Source organism: Colletotrichum fructicola (assembly GCF_000319635.2).
Source record: "Colletotrichum fructicola Nara gc5 chromosome Unknown KSG_Nara_v1_contig02, whole genome shotgun sequence".
Taxonomy (NCBI): Eukaryota; Fungi; Ascomycota; class Sordariomycetes; order Glomerellales; family Glomerellaceae; genus Colletotrichum; species Colletotrichum fructicola.
The window spans coordinates 85,739-105,256 of record NW_027094052.1 but is presented as its reverse complement, the minus strand read 5'-3'; the positions used below and the strand labels follow the sequence as shown (position 1 = coordinate 105,256).

Genomic DNA, 19,518 nt, shown 5'->3' with positions numbered 1-19,518 from the left:
AGAATACTGCAGGGTATAAAGGAATCTTAACTCTCCCACATTCCCGTGACAATAGTTGACGTTGTCAGTCACCGACTGTGTTGTCTCGAAACACGCCTACATCAGCTCACTCCTATCAATCGGGAGGACATACTTTTAGCCAGACATGGCCTCCAACTTTGAGTAGATATCCTTGTACAAGCCACACCTCTCGTCCAAGATGGTGGTATTGAACGGCGTCACAGCAGTTTGAACGTTGCCGACATCCCCTAAAACGACAAGATCTAGAGGTGCGTATTGCGAACCAACGGCTGGCCATCCTGGGCCCGCATTAGGTTCCTTGACAAATCGCCCGATCGCGCCCCTGAGGTACTCATATACTGCGTAGGATTGGGGTGTATAGGTCGTGTTGCTAGGATCAGTGAAAAGAAGGATGGCCTCTGAGCCATGAAACTTGCCGAGCCAGGCGTACTCCTCAGGGAAGAAGTTGAGGATGGAGGTGTTGAAGTAATAGCGCCATGATGGAATCTTGTGGGAGGCTGCCGCGGATGACAGAATAGACTGAGGCTATCGTAGTGTCAGTTTTGTATCATCCGAGAAACCAGGAAACGTACACATAACCAAAGGAAGTCTGTGGTTATAGCTGAGGCAATATCGAAGTCGGTTGTCAAGCCAGTGGAGCGATAGACTGACACTTTCACCTCTCTGTCTTCTTCCTTGATCAGACCATCCGGTAGATTTGCTTCAAGCCAGCTCGCGAGGTCAACCTCATCATTCACAAGGCTCCTTCCCTCTTCAGCCACTGTTCCGGTCAGTATTGGGACTCTGGTAACCCGGCCGCTCCTCCACAGCTCAGCAGGACTACCCCAGACGGTGACATAATCTAGTTCAGGCCCGAATGAAATGTTGTGTTTCGACATGGCCTCGACAAGGTCCTCAGACGGAATCTTCATGCAATCCATGCCGCCAGTCGAGTTCGCACAGCCAACGGCGGAAGCAAGTGCCGACCACTCTTTTCCATCACTCGGAGGAGGTGATGCGAGCAGACCGAAGCTTGTTTGGCCACTCGACATGATTGCGGCGCGAAACGGTAGAGGCAGTTCGGTGGCATACGCCTTGAGATGCTGGTCGACTGAGAGAGCCCCTGCCGACTGGCCCCAGATAGTGACCTTGGTGGGATCACCTCCAAAGGCCTCGATGTTCTGCTGAATCCAATCGAAAGCGAAACGCTGATCATAGAGCCCCAAGTTACGTTCCGGAATGGGGACGTCGGGCGAGGAGGGAAAACCAAAGACTTGAGGTCACATTAGCGCATGTAATGACAGGGAGGAGGAGCCCGGACCGTTTGTTCTGTACTGGAGGCTCACCACGATGATGTCCTCATACGCTGCGAAAGGGGAGAGATCGATCCTTGCGTGGCCCATCTGGTAGCCCCCGCCATGGATGAAGACCAACACTGCCCGGGTGGCGTTTGACGTAGAGTCCGGCGCAAAGACGTTGATGCGCAGACAATCCTCGCTCTCGGGTGGTTTTGGGGTGTTGAACAAAGTCTGCAAAAGTTCGGGACGAGGACCAAGTTCTAGATTGTGGATTAGTATACACTATGTCACCTTCGAGAATTGTGGACGAACCATTGAGACCGAAATTCTGATAGCAAGCTGGGCCAAATTCCGTTGCATCAAGAGGCTCTGTCCATGACTCTGGAGACTCCGGACGGGAGAATCGGGCTGGTGTCGTAGCGTACGGGATCCCGAGAAACTTGTTTACTGTCGCCAACCCGTCCCCAATGTTCGTTGAGATGCCTCGGACGGCCCCTGAAGATATCGTGACAGTCGGTTGCGCGGAGACCACGATGAGTGGCAGCAGAAGGGATTGGTTTACTCGCATGGTTACAGCTTTCGAGCAATTGACATGTCGACAAAGCATGCAATACAATAACGTGTTTATCAAAAGGTCGTAGTCCATCTTTTATATACGTCGAAACAGCGTGTAGCCGAAGCTTGTCGTAAGAATGCCCCGGCATGATCTGACGTAAGTGCATCTTGCGATGCCACCCTTATTCGACTGTGCCCTTTGCAAGATCCTCCACGCCAAGATCAGCTACTTTAAAACTCACGATGTGGCGCCGATTGACGCCTCTCTTTGGCCAGCGTGTTACCAAAACATGAATGTGGCATTGGGTAATTTCACACAGGATCCCTTGGCCCCCGGTAAATTTCAGCTGCAGATCCTGAATTGCGCGGAAACAAGGTGCAATACGAAACACGACGCCAAGAAACGTGGCTTGCTGATGCCCACAAGACAACGGGGGACGATCTCAGCCGATGCGAGATACGAGACCAAGCCACATGGAGGAATTCGGCAGGGCGAGAAAACGTGTCGATGGGTCCTACAACCATGGCAATGAAACCAAATTACTTGATTGTTCACTGAGACTAGACAGACATCATGTAGCGACTATACAAAAGGGATGAACAAAAGAAATAATACATGGTGATCGAATGTTGAAAACAAGAAACACGCTTCATCCCTCGTTACCCGTAACCTCATCATCATCCATAACCCATACGACAACATACTTACCATTCTCAAACCGGTTCAGGACTGTGTGTGACAATGATGGACGGCAGAGGCGGCTTCAACGCGCTCCCGCCCACCTCCGACCGCCCATCCGTAGTCTCAGTCCCGGCGGAGGACCCGTAGTCGCTAACAGACCCGTTCCGCCTGACACCGGCGTCCACCGCCAGCTGTTCCCAATCCCTAGCCCAAGCAGTTCCCGGCGGAGGTGGGCAAGGCTTATTCTTGTCCGCCGGGAGGCCTTTTCCCGGAATCAGAATGTCGGGAGGGGCCGGTGTGATTTTGATCTTGGGTTTAGGGTTCGTCTGTTCGAGCTCCGGCAGCGGGGGAAGCGGCTCCGGGATGGGGAGCATGATGCCGAGCGAGTCCGGGTGCGGGTACGGCATGGCGGGGACAGGCGGGACGTTCTGGGCCATAAGGTGCTTGGGGTAGCTGGCCTTGCGGACGAGCTTCGCGCGTGCGGGTGCCGGAACGGTGTGTCTGTAGCTGGCAGGGAAGTAGTAGTATGCCGGTGGGGTTTGTTGCCGGCTCGGGGGGCGGCTGGGTGGCTTTGGCTCCTCCTCCGGCTTGGCTTCCTTGTCTGCGTCTTCGACGAGGATGACGGTAGTGGCCCGCTTGAAGCAGGGGAGCTCGAAGGGATGCGCCGCGATTTCCAGAACTAGGACAACCACTATGGCACTGGCGCTGAGGGGAGGTCAGACTATGGTACACATCTGCGAGGTCTGGGTAACACTTACATCCCCACGATGGACACCGCCAGGTTGAGCTCCGTGATGGGGCTCTCCGCGAGAAACCCTGGGAAGTGTGCAACGGCGCCACACGACAAGATGATTGCCGGAATCCAGAGGAGCAGGGCCAGACGGGAGACAATGATGGCCCAAGAGACCAGAGGTGATTGCAGAGACTGTCTCCTGATGAACTGGCAGTTGCGAAAGGAGACGACCAGATGCAGCACGAGATACATGGGCGAGATCATGGACTAGCAAAAGTGTAAGCGAGCATTCCAGTGAGCGTGCGTGCTGGGTAACGAGGACGTGCTTACAGCGAACAGGATGAAGCTTTGAGTGAGACAGTCCCGCTTCCCCGATCTTGAAGGCCTGAACTGAAGAGCGGAGGTGGTCAAACCACCGCCGGACGCAATGAATAGGAGGAACATGGCGATGCTCAACAGAATGGGAAGAGGTTTCGGCGGAGACTTTGTGGAAACATCGCTCCCAGATACGGACGATTTGACATCCAGCGACTCGACAACGCTCACGGCGTCGTCTTTCGAAGTAGGCGCCATGGTATGAGGATGAGCTGGATTGACTTGATCATGCAGGTTTCGCTTGATCTTTCGGGGATTCATATGTCTGTTCTTGCGCAAGTTCATATATCGCTGCGCATTGGATGGCTGGAAAATTGCTGGTCAATCACGATGACGGCCAACGCTTGCTGTTGTGGCGGGTGGGCCTGGGAACATTCCAATGTAAGACAAGCTTTGGGGGTCGGAGGCCTTTGTAGGACAGGGTCTACGACGGGATAAGGTCCCAAACTGCAGATCAGCCTGGTGCATTCCACGCAAGGGCTGTACTAACAATTACTTTGGCTGGACTGGAAAGCAGCTGGAGGTTGGAGACCCCAGATGCAGCCGGTTGCGAACAGCATACCATCGTGAACATTTCCCGTCAGTCAAGAGCCCCAAAGAAAGGCTGGCGGATCGATGTTGAGGACCTAAAACTTATCTAGCATCGTGAATCACGATCGTCCTCCACGTTAAATCGAGATGGCCTCGAGATGGACTACGTCTATCGAGGTTTAGTGGACAGGGCAGTCAACCTAGCCAGGTTGTTATTGGTTCAACGAATCATGCCGCAATTGAAGATAACTCAAAATCATGTATTGTGGTGGACCAAGGTTGTCTCGGTTCAAAATATGGCGCGGGCCGATGGATGGCAAGTGGCAGGGGGTTTGCTACTCGCAAAGTGCCCCGAGAGAAGGAGAGGAAGTTGGGAGCGGGCCCTAGGAGTATGAACTACGGCAAGTCAAGGAAATAGGTTGTCCAGCAAGACGGAAGAGACTGTATCCTCCGCAATCCCGTTTTCATCCTACATCAGCTCGCCGAGGCGGGCCTCACGATCACCCGCCCAGTCCTCCTTCTCGTAGAAACGGAACACGAGATCGTAGTCCTCGAAGTCATGGACAATGCGGTCGATACGACGGTATCCCCGGACAGGGTCAACCAAACGCTGGGCCGCAGTAGTTCTGGAGACAAAATCACCCATACCGTAGGGGTTGGCACTCTTCCCCTTGGCCTCGAATAGGGTAACGCTGAAACGTCCAGGCTTGAAAATCTCTACGACGTGCTCAATGATCTCCGCGGTGGTACGGCCACTCTGGCCGCCGGGCACGTTGGTCTCGAAAGAGGCAAACGAGCAGTCGGGCTCAGGGGTCACATGGACGGTGAAGTAGTGAGCAGCGTTGGCCCCCTTCTCGCTCTTGGACGCGTCCTCATCGTCGGTGATGGCAGGAACGACGCCGTTGGCGGAGAAACCACAGGGGCTGAAGAGATAGGCATCGACACGCGCACCGGGGTACTTGCTTGTGGGGTAGACGCTGGACAGACCGCATCCCTCAGACACGACGGTACCGAGAGCATGGCCCTCCGTTGTCATAGCCTCCTTGACAGCGCGGTCAGCATCGGTGAGGTCCGACTCGCCAATGTTGCTGAAAACGTCCACCTCCTCATCAGAACTCTTCTCAGGAACCTGGGAAAGGTCGCCCAAGCTCTCGTGGGCCTTGTCTCGAGCAGCCTGAGTCTGCAGCAGATGCGATTTGTCGCTAGCGACCGCACTCGCGTGCGACAAATAGAATTGCTTCGCATTCTCAGGGTCGAGGTCGGTCATGAGAATCTCCAAAGTTTCGTCGTTGTGCTCCTCGACACCGCTGCTGAAGCTGGCAACGCTGCCAGTCGGGATACGAGACGCAGACCCAAGAGGAGTCTCCTTCTCCTCGGGAGTGCGGGGAGGTGTCAAGGTCTGGTTGGGCGAGGTGATGTACAGGTACCAATGGTCTCCGTTCATCTTGCCAACCATGTAAGCACTGCCGCCTTCAAACATGTCGTCGAGGTACTTGACTTCCGACTTCCAGCTGCGATGGGGACCCTCCTGGCGATCAGGGAACAGGAAGTTCTTGCGACTGTAGAAGACGCGGTAGGGGGTCGCGGCAGCCTTGATGTCGGTGGCCGCCTTTGCGTTGTGGAAGGGGAATCCAGCGTGCTCAGCAGCGATATGGAGCAGACGCTGCAAGCCCAGCAACAAAGTCGTGGTGCCGCAGGTCTTGAGGATGAGCTTGTGGGGGAACACAAACAAGCTGGACTCGGAGAGCAGGTAGGCATCGACGGAGTCGGACTCGAGGACGGACAAGATCTTGCAGTTGACCATGTCGAGCATGGTGACCCAAGTGTCGGCGGAGACAGCCTTCAGTCCATCGGGCTGGGCGCTCGCGGGGAGAGCGTCGGGACCAGGAGCGAACCAGACTTCGAGGAGCTTCTCGGGGCCCTCGAAGGCGTTGCTCGAGTCTAGATCGGCAGCGACATCGTGATTGATAGTCAGATGAGGAGTTGCCTCAGACGGAGAGAAGGTGTAGTTGTTGGGGACCGAGAGGTTGACCATCTTCAGCGGGGCGGGCTATCTGGGCGCGACCCGGGATATTATTGACGAGATGGAGATGTGGTGTTCTCGGAACAGGAGGGCTAGAAGTCCGCGGGACACTAGCTACCACTCAAACGAACTTTGCGGCGTTCGTTTGAGAGAGTAGGCCCACAGGAGGGTGGACGTTCGTTGAGGCTGGCGGAGCCAGCAGCAATGGTATTGATAGAGGGGTTTTAACGTCACTCGAAAGGACGTTAGGGAGGCCGGGCTTGGAGGGGTAGGAAAAAGACCCTTGGGAGCGGAATGTTGGCTCGATAGAAGGGCCTCGCTCTGGCAGACACCGATACCTGTGGTGGAGTATCGGACCTAGCAGACGAGGTTATCTGCGTGATCGGGGTTTGAGGGTACGGACGAGGAAGACAAAGAGGCTCGTATGGGCAGTCAGTCGAAGTATGTTGGTGCTTGGAATATCAGCAGGTGTTATCTGGGCCTGGGAAAATCTGTTAGTAACATGAGGAGAAGAAGGATGGTAGATTGCAAAAGCATGGCTGGTCCTCAAAGGACCAACACCTCATTCCCGGCGGCTTGGAGCTTTACAGCAGACCCAAAGAGGGAGAGAATGGGAGAAGGACGGAGAAACGTACTTTGCGGGCTTGGAGAGGAAGCGTAGGAGGTCGATCCGGTTCATAGACGGCCAGAAATCGGCAGAGATGGAGGGGCGAAGGCGGCAGAAGCAGGCCAACGACGTGTGTATCACCGTGATGTGGTGTTAGATTCGAGGATTGATCATCGAAAGATTTGGATCTCTAGATGGGTATCTCGAGAAAGGTCGGCCGGAGAAGCTTCCGATTGATGCGCTGGCACGATACGGGGAACAGGTGTCGAGGAGGAGTCTCGTGACGGCAGAGAGTGATGCGCCGGCGATGGCAAAAATTGAAGCTGAAGTGATCGAACTAGTCAGAGAGCAGCTCTCGACAGAACGAAACAAGGCGGACGGGTTTTCAAGTCGCACAACGTGTCTTGAGGGTGGAAGACAGGATCAAGCTCGAATTTTGAAGCTTCCAGCTAGATTCTGCGAGGTTGTTGTGGTTGTGGTTTTCTGTGGAGGCCGTGGAGGGGAACACAAAGTGGAAAAAAAAGTTGATTCTGCGCATCGGCGATTGGCGGTTCCCTGTCTTGGACACCCAGGTAAGGTTAGGTATTTCTAGGTACCCCTCCCCTCGCGTCCCGTCAGGCCAGTGTCCCCCCTCGGCGGGCTGGGCGCGTTGTCGTCCCCCACCTAACCTGGAAAATTTCAGCCCAAACAGCCAAACAGCGACAGGGAACCTTATGAGGAGGTGTTTTTCATCTCATGTATCTGGTCGTTTCTTTCTGTTGACCAGCCCTTCCTCGCTGCATCTTGTTCCCGTTCAGTAGCTTCCGTCCGCATGTTCGCGCCAGATCATTGGTTTATGGGGGAGCTCTGCCCGGGAGAGAACGGGCAGCGGATAATATGCGTCTGCTCGTGAGGTACAGCTAATTGGCTTGTCTCGCGGAAGGGGGCGACTATGCCATGCAGGAGACGCGCCGTGAAGAATGGAGCGAGACGTCATTTTCGTCAGCTCCCCTGCTGTACTCTGTACCTTACCTCGTGGTCTGGGCTTGACACCGAGACACACTCATGCAATGGGAACAGAGGGGTCAGGGGAGTACATAATCTTCCTGGCGAGTAATTGTGTAAATAATCGATTGATATTGGGTTGAGTCTTGTTTAGTACACTGACTCTTGAACAACCGACGTAGTATTCTCCGTTGTTTCGCAAGGTAAGGTACACTTTCAATAATGCGGTGAGACCGCGAGTACTAATAAGGTACCCTCGGCGACTGAAGCCTGAGTTCGGCCGCTCCAGGGCAGGCCAATTCAATGTCAATCAGGCACCGTCGAGACGTTGGCGGGGCTTTTTCTGGGGAGAACGCCAGCCCGGCCAGGGATTCCGCCAATCTCAGCCACCCTCACATGTCCCGACTCCAAGCCTGCCCAGTGCCATGCATCGTATTCTACGCTGCCCATCAGTTGTCGCCGACAATGCGTTGCATCGCCATGATCCGCAGCAGTCATGCTGCTGCAATTTGAGCGGAACTTGATGATGCGTCAACAGGGGACTCTTCCGGTTGTGCTGCTGCTGGCGTCTCTGCACAGCGCCTTCATCTTGTTGGAGTAGGCAGGGCGTGAAGGCTCTCTCAACCCAAGTCCCTCTGGACCATCGCCTGGACATTTGAGCCACCAAGTGCGCGGATGGCATCTGCTTGGTTGTGTGATGGATGCTTCTTCAACTCGTTCATGACTGGGCTTGACTTTCGACGGTCGTTGTCAACTTGGTCGTAATTTCCTTGAAGATACCTGAGAGTGAACAGTCCTGATATTTCTCAACGAGAGTATCGCCTGACTGCATATTGGACTGGCTGAGGTCCTGACCGTTGACTTGGGTACCTTGGGGGTACTGCGGTCTCTTGCCCGACTCGACAAGCTCACCAAACTGAGGATCGATGGGGACGGTTCCAAGGAAAGGCACCGAGAACTCCTGAGCCATGACCTCTCCGCCCCCAGAGCTGAAGATGTTGGTGCACTCGGAGCAGTGCGGGCAGACGAAGCCGCTCATGTTCTCGATGACGCCGAGCACTTTAAGGCCAGTCTTGACGCAAAAGTTGAGCTCCTTCTTGACGTCGGCGGTTGCGACGGCTTGAGGGGTTGTGACGACCACCGCGCCCGCCACCTGGCCAGGCCGAGCATCGCGCATGAGAGTCTCTGCGAGAGAAATGTGCTCGTCACTGGTGCCGGGAGGGGTGTCGATGAGGAGGTAGTCGGTCTCATCCCAGAGGACGTCCGAGAGGAATTGCCGGACCATGGCCGTCTTTTTGGGACCGCGCCAGACGACAGCGTCGCCGCGCCGAGGAAGAAGGAATCCGAGACTCATTGCACGGAACGGGCCGATGCCCTTTTCTTCGACGGCATCGTGGACGGGTACGGGAAGCCAGCCGCCGGGTGCCTGGGTGACCTTGGAGGCTTCAATAGAAAGCATGCGCGGGATGGAAGGGCCTGTGAGGTCGACATCGAGAACGCCGACAGAGAAGCCCGCCAAAGAAAGCGATAGGGCGAGCTGAGTCGTGACGGACGACTTTCCGACGCCGCCTTTGCCCGACAAGACCTGCACAAGCCAGTCAGTGTACGATCGTCGCGAGGAAAGTGGGATGGCGGGGTAGTACCAGCACAATATGCTTGACCTTGGTAAGCGACATGTTGGTTTGACGTTTCCGAGGGAGAGAAGAGTCGAATGTCTGGCACGGATGACGAGGTATTCCAATATTGTGTCTACACAGGAGGAAGTCAAGGTTGTTGAGATGTGAGGATGCAGACAAGTCAAGGGCGGCACATTTCAAATCAACGAAAGACGGCGAAGCTGCGATGTCCGTCCCCACCCTGCCTCTGCCGGCCAGGTCAATCAATCGGCGCCGTGGTTGGTAAGCACTGGTCAGTCAAAGACGGAATTCTGGCCAGTGGCTGGGTTGATCAGGGTTTGATTAGCCTCCGTTCAAATTGTCAGTGAGGCTGCTTTTGAACGGAATTTTGACACGTTCTAGAAGACTTCCATTCTAAAAGGAAGGTTTTTTTTCGCCTCTCACATGCCGTCATCGGCGCTGGCCGTAGTGAATTAAAGGTGTATGGACAGTGACTGCTCCCCTCCTTATCTAATCTTCTTATCCTGCTCCTCCGGCTGGCTAAACCTCGGCATCGAGCTCTCGGTTTGTTTTGAGCGAGTAAACGGCTGGGCAGCCAATCAACGATACCACGTCGCGACCTGCATTTGGTCGGTGTACCTACTGCCGGGGCGTCTTGGCGATGATACTCGAGCTGTCCTCCTCGAAACAAAGGGGTGAAGTTGCAGGCAGCCAGAACCTGGGATTCGATAACGCACCTTGGAAAGCAAATAATTCTCCATGAGAGCTGAGAGTTGACAGTGACAGGCTTAGTCACCTCGCTTAGCTCAGCATCCTCCGGTGCTGAAGACAACGCTCAGGCCGGCCGCAGCCAGCCAAAATAGACGCTGCTGAAGCTCCCGAGGAACCGTGAGACAGCGCTGTTGTCTTGGACGTGGGTCCGGAGTCCCTGGACATGGGTGGTCCACTGGTCGCGGTCTGGGACATGCAGCCGTCCATTCCACGAGTGTCCTCGCTTGCCATCACAGTCCATTCCCTCCTGCGTTGCAGAAGCTCCTTTTTTCCATGTTCCACGCTGGTGCCGTCGCTGTTTCCTGACCGATTGAGACATTTGCGCCCCCCTCCAACGCCGCATCCGTCATCCCGTACGGATACCTAGGCTGATACCTCAGCCATTGCCACCAACCCCAGGAACCGACCTCTCGAGCTGCGCATCGCGAACCGTCGACCATGGCCATCTAATCTCGGACTCCGATCACCACAATCCGCCGATGCGCGAAGGCCTGATCCCTTCGATTGAGCATCGACAACAACATGAGCTGTAGTTCCACACTATGGACGATCCATGGGGCTCCCCGTGGGCAACTTCCGACAATCCCACCGCGCCGTCAACCAGTCCCTCCAAGACCATCCTCGAACCTCCGCCAGCCGCCTTCCTCTCCACCCCGAGCAATCTGACATTGCCTTCTGCCCAGTCACCATGGGGGCTAGACGACGATGCGTTTGGCGATTGGGCGTCTCCGGACCCCGCCAAAGCTTCGAACGCGTCGCCATGGGCTTGGGGCAACGAGCCTGCGCCAATTGAGCAGCTCACCCCCAGCTACGAGCCGAGGCCCCGTCGCAAGAGCAGCACTCCCAAATGGCCCTTGAGCCGCTCAGCTTCGCCAGGCCTGAGGGCACCAACTACACCAAATAGCCTATCGTCAGGCCGCTTCTCACCAGATCCATGGGCAAATGCTTCCTCCTTCACCAAAGACGACCCCGAGCCTTTGGCGCAACTGCCCCAGATACCCGATGTGCCGTCGACGGCACTTGACACTCCCACCATCGAGCTCGAACCAGATACCCCGAGACAAATAATACCTGAAAGTAATTCAACAAACGGACGCCCCATCTTCGACTTCCACCAAGACATACTCGAATCCATATCCAAGCCTCCCGACGACATCGCGGATATTCCCGTGAACGACTATCAACCTGCGCAGTTTGACGGGCCGTCACCTTCCTCAGCATCCGCATCATCTGGAGAAGAGGACGAAGTTGAAGATGACGACGACGACGACGACGAACCTCAAGATGTGCCACACGCCGACTCCCCCATAACTTCGATCGAAGACAACCCAATTGCCAAGAGCATACAGAGGAAAGCCTCGTCCAAGGTCCAGTCCTTGGTAGAGATGTACGATGGAATAGCCAAGAGGACAACCGTCACTCCCGAGCGGCAGCCTCCCCCCCGGCGAAGTGCCAGCAGAGATTTGAACGCAAGTACAGACGATGCCTCGATCCATGACTTGGATGACTCCATATCCTCGAACGACGACGAATCAAGACCGGTGCAAGCATCCTCCACTGAAGACGTTGAGAAGGATTCCGCCAAGACTCAAAGCGACGTTGCAAACGAATGGGAGGAGCTTCGAAAGCCAAAGGTTCCAGAGCACGATCCTTTCGTGGTCGACTTAAGCAATCTAGACGCCTTAGTACCTGAGTCTACCTCTCTACCAACACCAGAAGACCCGGGAGACGTGACGGACCGGATCATCACCGACAGTTTCACCGGCATATCAGAACGCAAGATGTGGTATCGGCTGTCGCGCCACGAATCCCTTCGCAAATTCAACGTTGGACACGATGAGAATTATGTCCGTATCACTTGGATGAACTCCACGATGCGAGATGAGACGATGAAGATTGTGCGCAGGTGGATGGAGGAAGACTCAATGGGAGGACGCGCTTTCCGGGGAGGTCTGGCTAGGAAAGCAGGCGGCAAGTTCTTTGGCTGGGACTCGACAACAGAGTCGACGCCAGTTGACTTGGATCGGGTGTTTGGACGCAAAGCAAAGCGGCAAGCTTCCGTGCATCGACCTACCCACTCTATTCATGCTCTGCCTTCTCTTTCGACGGCACCCATGGTTCCTGCGTCCAAGGAGAGCACGCCAGCTTCTGCTCAGGCCAAGGACAATTGGGGAGGACTGGCCTCGTTCGGCTGGAGCACTGCACCTGGTGATACAAAGGCAGGAGAAGAAGCAAAGGCACCTGAGCGCACTAACTTCGCGAAACCGCTTCCCCTCGGTTTCCGAGGCTTTGACAACACACCAAAGTCGCATGCCTCCTTGCCTGTCTTTGCGTCCACTAAGCCATTCGTGCCTGCGACTTCAACGGCCGATAAGCCGTCTGAAAAAGAGGCAGAGGATGAAGACGAGGACGATGAATGGGGCGACATGGTTTCTCCGACAACTGCAGAAGCAACAGACTCGACGTCTCTTCCCAAGACGAGTTGGGATTCGTTCTCGACGAACCCGCTACCCGATGCACTGCTGACCGCGCCCTCTGACGGCCCCTTGGCTTCCAATCCCAGACCCGAAAGTCTCGGCACCGGGAATAAGACAGCGGAAGAGAGCAAATCAGGAGTCAAGGATATTGGCAATGTAATCCGCCCCACCCCCGCCTCCACACCAGCTGCACCAGCAGGCGCACCCCATAGCCAAGTCGGTTCGATTAAGCCGCCAGAGTCGACGTACGCCTTCAGACCGGCGTCAGTGAAGAAGCGACCACCGAACATCTCCATAGCGCCAAACTCGACCGACCCGCCAGCCCCATCTCACGATGGTAAAGCCGGCGTATCTGCGGGAGGGCTGCTGAACACGCCTCTAACATCGGGCCTAGGGACCCCGTCCACAGCTCAGCCGCGGAATAGTACCGACGATTCTGAGCTGGTGCAGCAGATTTTGCGGAATCTGCCTGACCTATCATACATGCTGAAATGACACTGGGGCATCTTGAGATTCTATACATAGAAAGAGAGCGACATCGGCCTTGCTTCACCATAGAAGACGTGAGACACGGCGCCATTCATATTCTCGTTATTTCACATCATTTAGCCATGCGACTCAGACTCAGCGCATCAGCTACGGAGTTTCTTGGGGCATTGGAAAACGGGCTTTAGCAAGTGGCTTGTTGATATATTCACGGCGTGTTTAGTATGCAATCTAAAAATATGGACCACTACTTCACCAACGATTACTGAACCTCTCCTATCTCCAAGGCCTCGTCAGGGAGGAAACACGACACGCAGTGACTGCAGACTGACACATGTCTAGGGGGCATATGACGTGCGGCCAAGCCGAGCTGCATGACGGAGCGAACCCACTTGAGGCGGTGGGATCGGTTGGAGAGACGGAAGAAAGACGACCTCGCGCCGTCTTCAAACGCCGTTGTAGGCCGAGTCGTGATCCCGATATTCATTGCCGTCTCGCCCGTACTTGCCGGGCTCAGTGCCGGGTGCGGGGGCGCGGGGGCTCCAAGGGGAGCGTCTTGGGGCATTTCGTGTTTAGACGTGGTCATTCCTTGGCCCCAGCACCGTCTTTCTCTTACACTAGAACGAGTTCGGAGGCGCCCAGAGGAGCCCAGGAGCCACAGAGAGGCGGCGGCTGGACAGACACCGGTTCTCCGCGCATCCCCGCAAGATCCACCCAGCAGGGTCCGAAGAAAGCTTAACGCATAGCGTCACGGCCGTCTCGGCGGTGCTAGTTTTAGCATTTTCCCCTTCATCCCTTCTATTTCAAAAAAGACTCATGTGAGAGGACCAAAACGACTACAAGAAGGCCCCGGCGCCCCAGTCTCGACACTTTTTGATTATTCCCGTAAACGTTGCTGATGTGTGGATGACCTGGTCTCAACTGGTTTATATCAGTCTCGCTTCTTCGCTTCCCCATCTTTTTTTTTTTTTTTTTTTTCACAATATTTCTCTTCACACAATTCCTGATCCGAGAGAGTTGAGACACACTGAGAAAAGCAGACCCTCACGATGGCCCTCATCGAGCTTCTCATCTCGCCATGGGCACCGGCCCTGCTGGCTGCAGGCTTGGTGGCCTACTACCTATACCCGTATTTTGTCACGTACGCACATTTGCGTGGCATCCCCTCTCCCTTCCCGGCGCAGTTCACAAATCTCTGGTTGCTGTATATTGTCCGGCGCGGAGACAGATACGAGACGGTTGATAAGCTTCACAAGGAGCTGGGTCCTGTGGTGCGGATCCAGCCCAACCACGTGAGCATCGCGGACGACGATGCGATTAACATTATCTACGGACACGGAAATGGATTTCTGAAATCGTACGTATATGTGAACCTGAGCAAAGCAATACGCACCCGTATGCTTCCTCAGAAGAGACACTAGCTGACCCCGCACCAGCAACTTCTACGATGCCTTCGTCTCCATCCAGCGAGGCCTCTTCAACACCCGAGACCGCCATGAGCACTCCCGCAAGCGCAAGATTGTCTCGCACACCTTCTCTGTCAAATCCATCGGCCAGTTCGAGCCGTACATGCACGAGAACCTCGCGCTCTTCGTCAAGAAGTGGGACGAGCTGATTCAGAACAGCCCGGCCAAGCAGGGCGCCGTGCTCGACTGCCTCAAGTGGTTCAACTATCTGGCCTTTGACGTGATCGGCGACCTCGCCTTTGGTGCGCCGTTTGGTATGCTGGCAGCTGGTGCCGACATTGCCGAGGTCCGTGAATCACCAAACAGCCCGCCCATCTACGCCCCGGCCATTGAGATTCTCAACCGCCGTGGCGAGGTGTCTGCTACGCTGGGAATCTACCCCGAGATGAAGCCCTGGGCCAAGTACATTCCGGACCCGTTCTTCAGCCAAGGTCTCGAGGCCGTGCAGAACCTCGCCGGAATGGCCATTGCTCGCGTCAAGGCTCGTCTGGACAACCCTCCCGATGTCGACCGTCTGGATCTCCTTGCCCGCTTGATGGAGGGTCGCGACGACAAGGGACAGCCGCTTGGTAGAGAGGAGCTCACGGCCGAGGCCTTGACGCAGCTCATTGCAGGCAGCGACACGACGTCCAACTCATCATGCGCCCTGCTATTCCACGTTGCCAGAACCCCCGGTGTCATCGAGAAGCTCCAGGCCGAGCTGGATGCTGCGATTCCCGCTAGCGTTGATGTTCCTACCTACGAAATGGTGCGCGACTTGCCCTACCTGGGCATGGTGATCAACGAGACGCTCCGGTTCCACTCCACATCCGGTATCGGTCTGCCGCGCGAGATTCCCGCCGACTCCCAGGGCGTGTCGATCCGCGGCCACTTCTTCCCACCTGGCACCGTCCTCAGCGTGCCGTCGTACACGATGCACCACTCCAAGGAGATCTGGGGCCCCGACGCGGACGACTTCCGCCCGGAGAGATGGGAGTCTGTCACGACCAGGCAGAAGAACGCCTTCATTCCTTTCAGCCACGGTCCCCGCGCCTGTGTGGGCAGAAATGTTGCCGAGATGGAGATGAAGCTTATTGTGGCTACGTGGGCGAGGCGTTACCGCGTCGAATTGAAGCAGGACTACATGGATACCAAGGAGGGATTCTTGAGAAAGCCCTTGGAACTGAACATTAGCATTCACAGGCGGTAGAATAAGTATGGGTCTGGTGGATGTTGGCACAATGGCATGACGCTGCGTGTCTTTTTGAGATGTAGGTATACATTAAGACGTTACAGAGGAATGTATCCTATGAGTACTCTCATGAGTTTATTCAAAGCCTCTCCAATAATGCCCACACCCGGTTGTCATGGTTTTTCGCAAGTTGCATCCGGATTCATCAGACCATCTGCTTCATGGTCTGGAACGTTACCTTGCTATCTCCCAGCAAGGCTTGCAGCGTAATTTGAAGACCCTTATCATCTGAGATATGCCGCCGAAGCCTCCGTTATTGACTCAAGAAAGAGCGCGGCGGCACTTAAACTCCCGAGGGTTTCGGGTCCATCGCCGGTGGGATAATTGGTACGGAATAGACTAGCTGTACGTGTGTAGCACATCCTGCTTATCTGGCGGCTCGCCTTTAGCAAGCTGCTTGTGTACTTCATAAGAAAATACTTACACATGAATGATAGATCCCTGACTTTGCAATTTGACTCTTGTCATATCGTGCCGAGTACCAACCTCAAGGTTCGCGGCTGTCAGTTTCTGCCCCTTTGTCATCGGCAAGACGGCAATTTCGTTCCCGTTTCACCCGAGTTTACGAACTCATCGGGGCTTTTCGTCTGATTGTGAAGTATCCCCCGCTTCATTGAAAGTCCTGAAAGTCTCCTTGAGACCACTCGTTGGAGAACCAAGCAAGGGATTCTAGACCCATGGGCTCCATGTTAAAGTCAAGGCTGTCCAACGCGCCCTCGAAAGCGTTGTTGACCTCGAGTGAGCCAGGTCCAGCGGGCGGCGGCGCCGGCAACATCTCCTCGTCCGGCTTGTCCGACTCGACGACTTGAATGTCTTCCCAGGCACCGATGCCAAAAGGCCGATTGGTGAGCTCGTCGGCGGCGGGCGCACCGCTGTCCGGATCATCCACGAGCTGCACTTGCTTCGCCCGGCCCAGTCGCGATACGCGCTTCGGCCCGTTTCCGTTTCTCTCGTCATGCGGTTCTTCACTGACCAGTCGGCTAGGCGTGGCCTGTACTGAGAGACCGTGGTCCATGAGACGCTGTAGATCGGTTTGCTGGGGGAGAGGTCAGCGGTGAAGGGAACTAGTGTGATTGCAAGACTCACAATTGCGTTTGCTGCTGTTCCGGAACAACAACCCTTAGTGACGTCAAGACAGATCGAAGCCTTCTTCCGGAGGACGTCAGGGGTGAGACCATACTCCTCCGCGTTGAGATGGTAGATATAATATAGCATGCGGACACACTGATAAGCACAGACAGGCATATCCAAGTCTGCTACAGGGTAGTGGTCCAACTGCTTAATGGAGGTAAACATGTTGGACATCTCCAGGGCATGTTCGAAGCATTGCCGTTGACATTGGGCGCTAAAGTCGGGTCCTAGCCGTTCAGCGGCAGTGCGTGAAAGGGAGTCTCGCAGTCCTACGAGTCCTAATCGGTACAGATCGCAATGGCACTGACGCCACCAGATGTGAATCATGATGAACACGCAGAGTCGCGGCGAGTACGCTCGCAGCCGCAGGCTGTTATCGGACCACCGGAAAGATACGGGCAATCTTTCGGCGAACTCTGAGAGCTCCTTGGCAAATGCTTGCAGCTGATCACGCATGCGAGCCAGGTCATCGTCGTTGGAGCAGGCCGCCGCTCTTTTGGCAAACTTCAAGATCCGGCCGCGAACCCAGAGGATACGTACGTGAAGTGCGAGGCTGCCGATGTCGTCGTTCTCGGACTCGTCGGGCTGAGGAACCAAGCTTCGCATCGAAGGTGGTGCGAGATCAAACTCAAAGTCTCGCTCGTTGCATGGAAGCGGGATATGGATGAGCTCGGGAGACCACAAGGTGAGATCTCGGTACCCGCCGGCCATGCCCTGGTCGATCATGAACAACGCCCACATGAGGCGACGTCTTGATTCCTGAGCCAAGAAACACAAGTCGCTGTTCTCGTGATTAAGACGCAGTGCCATGGCAAATCTCGCAGCGGTGGCGGCGAGTACAAAGGCGCTGGAGAAGCGCCGAGTCAAGATGCGGTATTTGATTATGAGGGCGAGTGTCTGAACCTTGATGGTTGAGGGGTTCTCCAGGCTTTTCAGAATCAATGCCTCGGATTCATCGACACACTTCTCACCATACTCTTTCGTGCCTGGCCCCAGGTCGGTGAGCATACTCGTGATGCCGATGAGAGCGAGCAGCAGTGGTCGGTCTAGACCACCGGCGTGGTGCCTTTGCATGAGTGAAGCACGATGTAGGAATGAGAGCATGGGGATGTGATGAACATGACGAAAGAAATTGTCGAGTGCTCGACTGATGAGCGACTCGAATTGGGGATCAGACGCCGAGCTGTGAATAGTTAGTAACAGCTATATTTCAATTGAATGAGAGCCAGCCTACAGTTCCTGGTTGAAAGTACTTGGGGTGTTGGAGGCCATGACTTCCGGCCCACCGGCATCGGAGTCGTGAGCGCCATCATCTCTAGACTGTGACCGACGCACCTGCTGCTCACGGGCAGCGGCAGCCGATGATGTCGTAGGTGATCTTACAACTTGGTCGACACGGGGAGCGTGATGGATGCTCAGGCGAGCTCGTTTGGATGCCCGGTAAACACACTCGATGCCCTGGTTACGACATCTTTGGCAGGCCGGGGTGTCGCCGCTGCACCGGGCCTTGCGGGAGTGACAGCTCTCACAAGCTTGACGTACGCGACGTCGGGGTAAGGGGAAGGATGGACCGGATGAGAGGCCATTGGGGTCCGAGTTGGGATCCTCGTAGGTGCAGTTGAAGCCGAGACGGTCGCAGTTGCTGCATACTTCGCGGCGGCCATCACAACGGACCTTTCGGGCTCGACAAGTGACGCATGTCGTTGTCGAGGACCGCTTGGTTGGCTTCGGAGACACGGACGAGGCTGATGCTGTCACGGCAGTGGCAGCACCGGGACCGGGACCGGCTGAGGCTGAGGCCGAGGGAGCAGACAGGTCGGACTGGATGTTGTTGGTGGTGGTCGCGGGTGCGGCTGTCGGTGGTCTGTCGGGTCGGAGGTGATGTCCCAGGTTGTCGTTGCTATTGTGATTGATGGTGTTTGGGATTTGGGGGTGATTGTTACTGTTGCCGCTGCTACTACCGAATAAGTCTGCCATTGTCCCAGACACGAGCGAATACGCGTGGGCGCGGCCTCGATTCCTGTCACCGGAACTCGGCGGCGTCTGCTGCAGACATGGAGAGGGATGAGGCTCGGTCTAAGGGCTCATGGATTTCCCATTCCGGGGAACAATCGGCGTGGGTCTCAACTCAGAACACGGCGACCTGTGTGTCCAGTCCTCTCTCTGCGCGCGCGCGCGTGTGTGTATGCGACTGAGTGTTTACTGTGAACGGTAGGTACAAACATGCAGGATAAATCCGGGGAACAACAAGGTAGCCGGTGGCTGTACGTGTAACAAAAGGTGATGGAGGAGGTCTATCCGTAGCTAGAACAATTTTCTGCTCGGGGCAGGCAAGGCAATGGAGCAATGGCAAGGCAAGGCAAGGCAATGAGCAGCTGTGTACATACGCAGTACGGCAGGTGGAAGCAGGGAACGGAATGCAGGCACAAGTGAGTGACCGTTCTCTTCATCAACCATTACCGAAAGCAACAAATGGTAGGTAGCCGGGGCTCTTTCGGAGACACTCTAGGGGGGTGTCTGACGACGAAGTAGGTACTTCACAGTGGCCCCTT

At 55.5% G+C, this 19,518-nt stretch overlaps 7 protein-coding genes across 7 annotated transcripts; 2 read left to right on the top strand and 5 right to left on the bottom strand.

The window, feature by feature from the left end:
• Window positions 1-135: 135 nt before the first annotated feature.
• On the bottom strand, window positions 136-1,866 carry pnbA-4 (Para-nitrobenzyl esterase; the record flags this gene model as incomplete). Its single annotated transcript, XM_032031551.1, has 4 exons — window positions 136-546; window positions 594-1,273; window positions 1,322-1,558; window positions 1,611-1,866. 4 exons carry the CDS (start codon window positions 1,864-1,866, stop codon window positions 136-138), a joined length of 1,584 nt encoding a protein of 527 aa, XP_031888719.1.
• Window positions 1,867-2,567: 701 nt separating this feature from the next.
• CGGC5_v002688 (uncharacterized protein) lies at window positions 2,568-3,841 on the bottom strand (the record flags this gene model as incomplete). Its single annotated transcript, XM_032031550.1, has 3 exons — window positions 2,568-3,240; window positions 3,294-3,535; window positions 3,599-3,841. 3 exons carry the CDS (start codon window positions 3,839-3,841, stop codon window positions 2,568-2,570), a joined length of 1,158 nt encoding a protein of 385 aa, XP_031888643.1.
• Window positions 3,842-4,643: 802 nt separating this feature from the next.
• spe2 (S-adenosylmethionine decarboxylase proenzyme) lies at window positions 4,644-6,209 on the bottom strand (the record flags this gene model as incomplete). The annotated part of the gene is made up of 1 exon (XM_032031549.1): window positions 4,644-6,209. One exon carries the CDS (start codon window positions 6,207-6,209, stop codon window positions 4,644-4,646), a length of 1,566 nt encoding a protein of 521 aa, XP_031888725.1.
• Window positions 6,210-8,506: 2,297 nt separating this feature from the next.
• CFD1 (Cytosolic Fe-S cluster assembly factor CFD1) lies at window positions 8,507-9,464 on the bottom strand (the record flags this gene model as incomplete). Its single annotated transcript, XM_032031548.1, has 2 exons — window positions 8,507-9,373; window positions 9,432-9,464. 2 exons carry the CDS (start codon window positions 9,462-9,464, stop codon window positions 8,507-8,509), a joined length of 900 nt encoding a protein of 299 aa, XP_031888724.1.
• Window positions 9,465-10,717: 1,253 nt separating this feature from the next.
• CGGC5_v002685 (uncharacterized protein) lies at window positions 10,718-13,147 on the top strand (the record flags this gene model as incomplete). Its single annotated transcript, XM_032031547.2, has 1 exon — window positions 10,718-13,147. The coding sequence occupies one exon, from the start codon at window positions 10,718-10,720 to the stop codon at window positions 13,145-13,147; it is 2,430 nt and encodes an 809-aa protein (XP_031888723.2).
• Window positions 13,148-14,187: 1,040 nt separating this feature from the next.
• Window positions 14,188-15,793, top strand: bphA-2 (Benzoate 4-monooxygenase; the record flags this gene model as incomplete). The annotated part of the gene is made up of 2 exons (XM_032031544.1): window positions 14,188-14,495; window positions 14,575-15,793. 2 exons carry the CDS (start codon window positions 14,188-14,190, stop codon window positions 15,791-15,793), a joined length of 1,527 nt encoding a protein of 508 aa, XP_031889045.1.
• Window positions 15,794-16,445: 652 nt separating this feature from the next.
• On the bottom strand, window positions 16,446-18,943 carry CGGC5_v002683 (uncharacterized protein; the record flags this gene model as incomplete). Its single annotated transcript, XM_032031543.1, has 3 exons — window positions 16,446-16,871; window positions 16,922-18,149; window positions 18,201-18,943. 3 exons carry the CDS (start codon window positions 18,941-18,943, stop codon window positions 16,446-16,448), a joined length of 2,397 nt encoding a protein of 798 aa, XP_031889046.1.
• Between the last annotated feature and the right edge of the window lie 575 nt (window positions 18,944-19,518).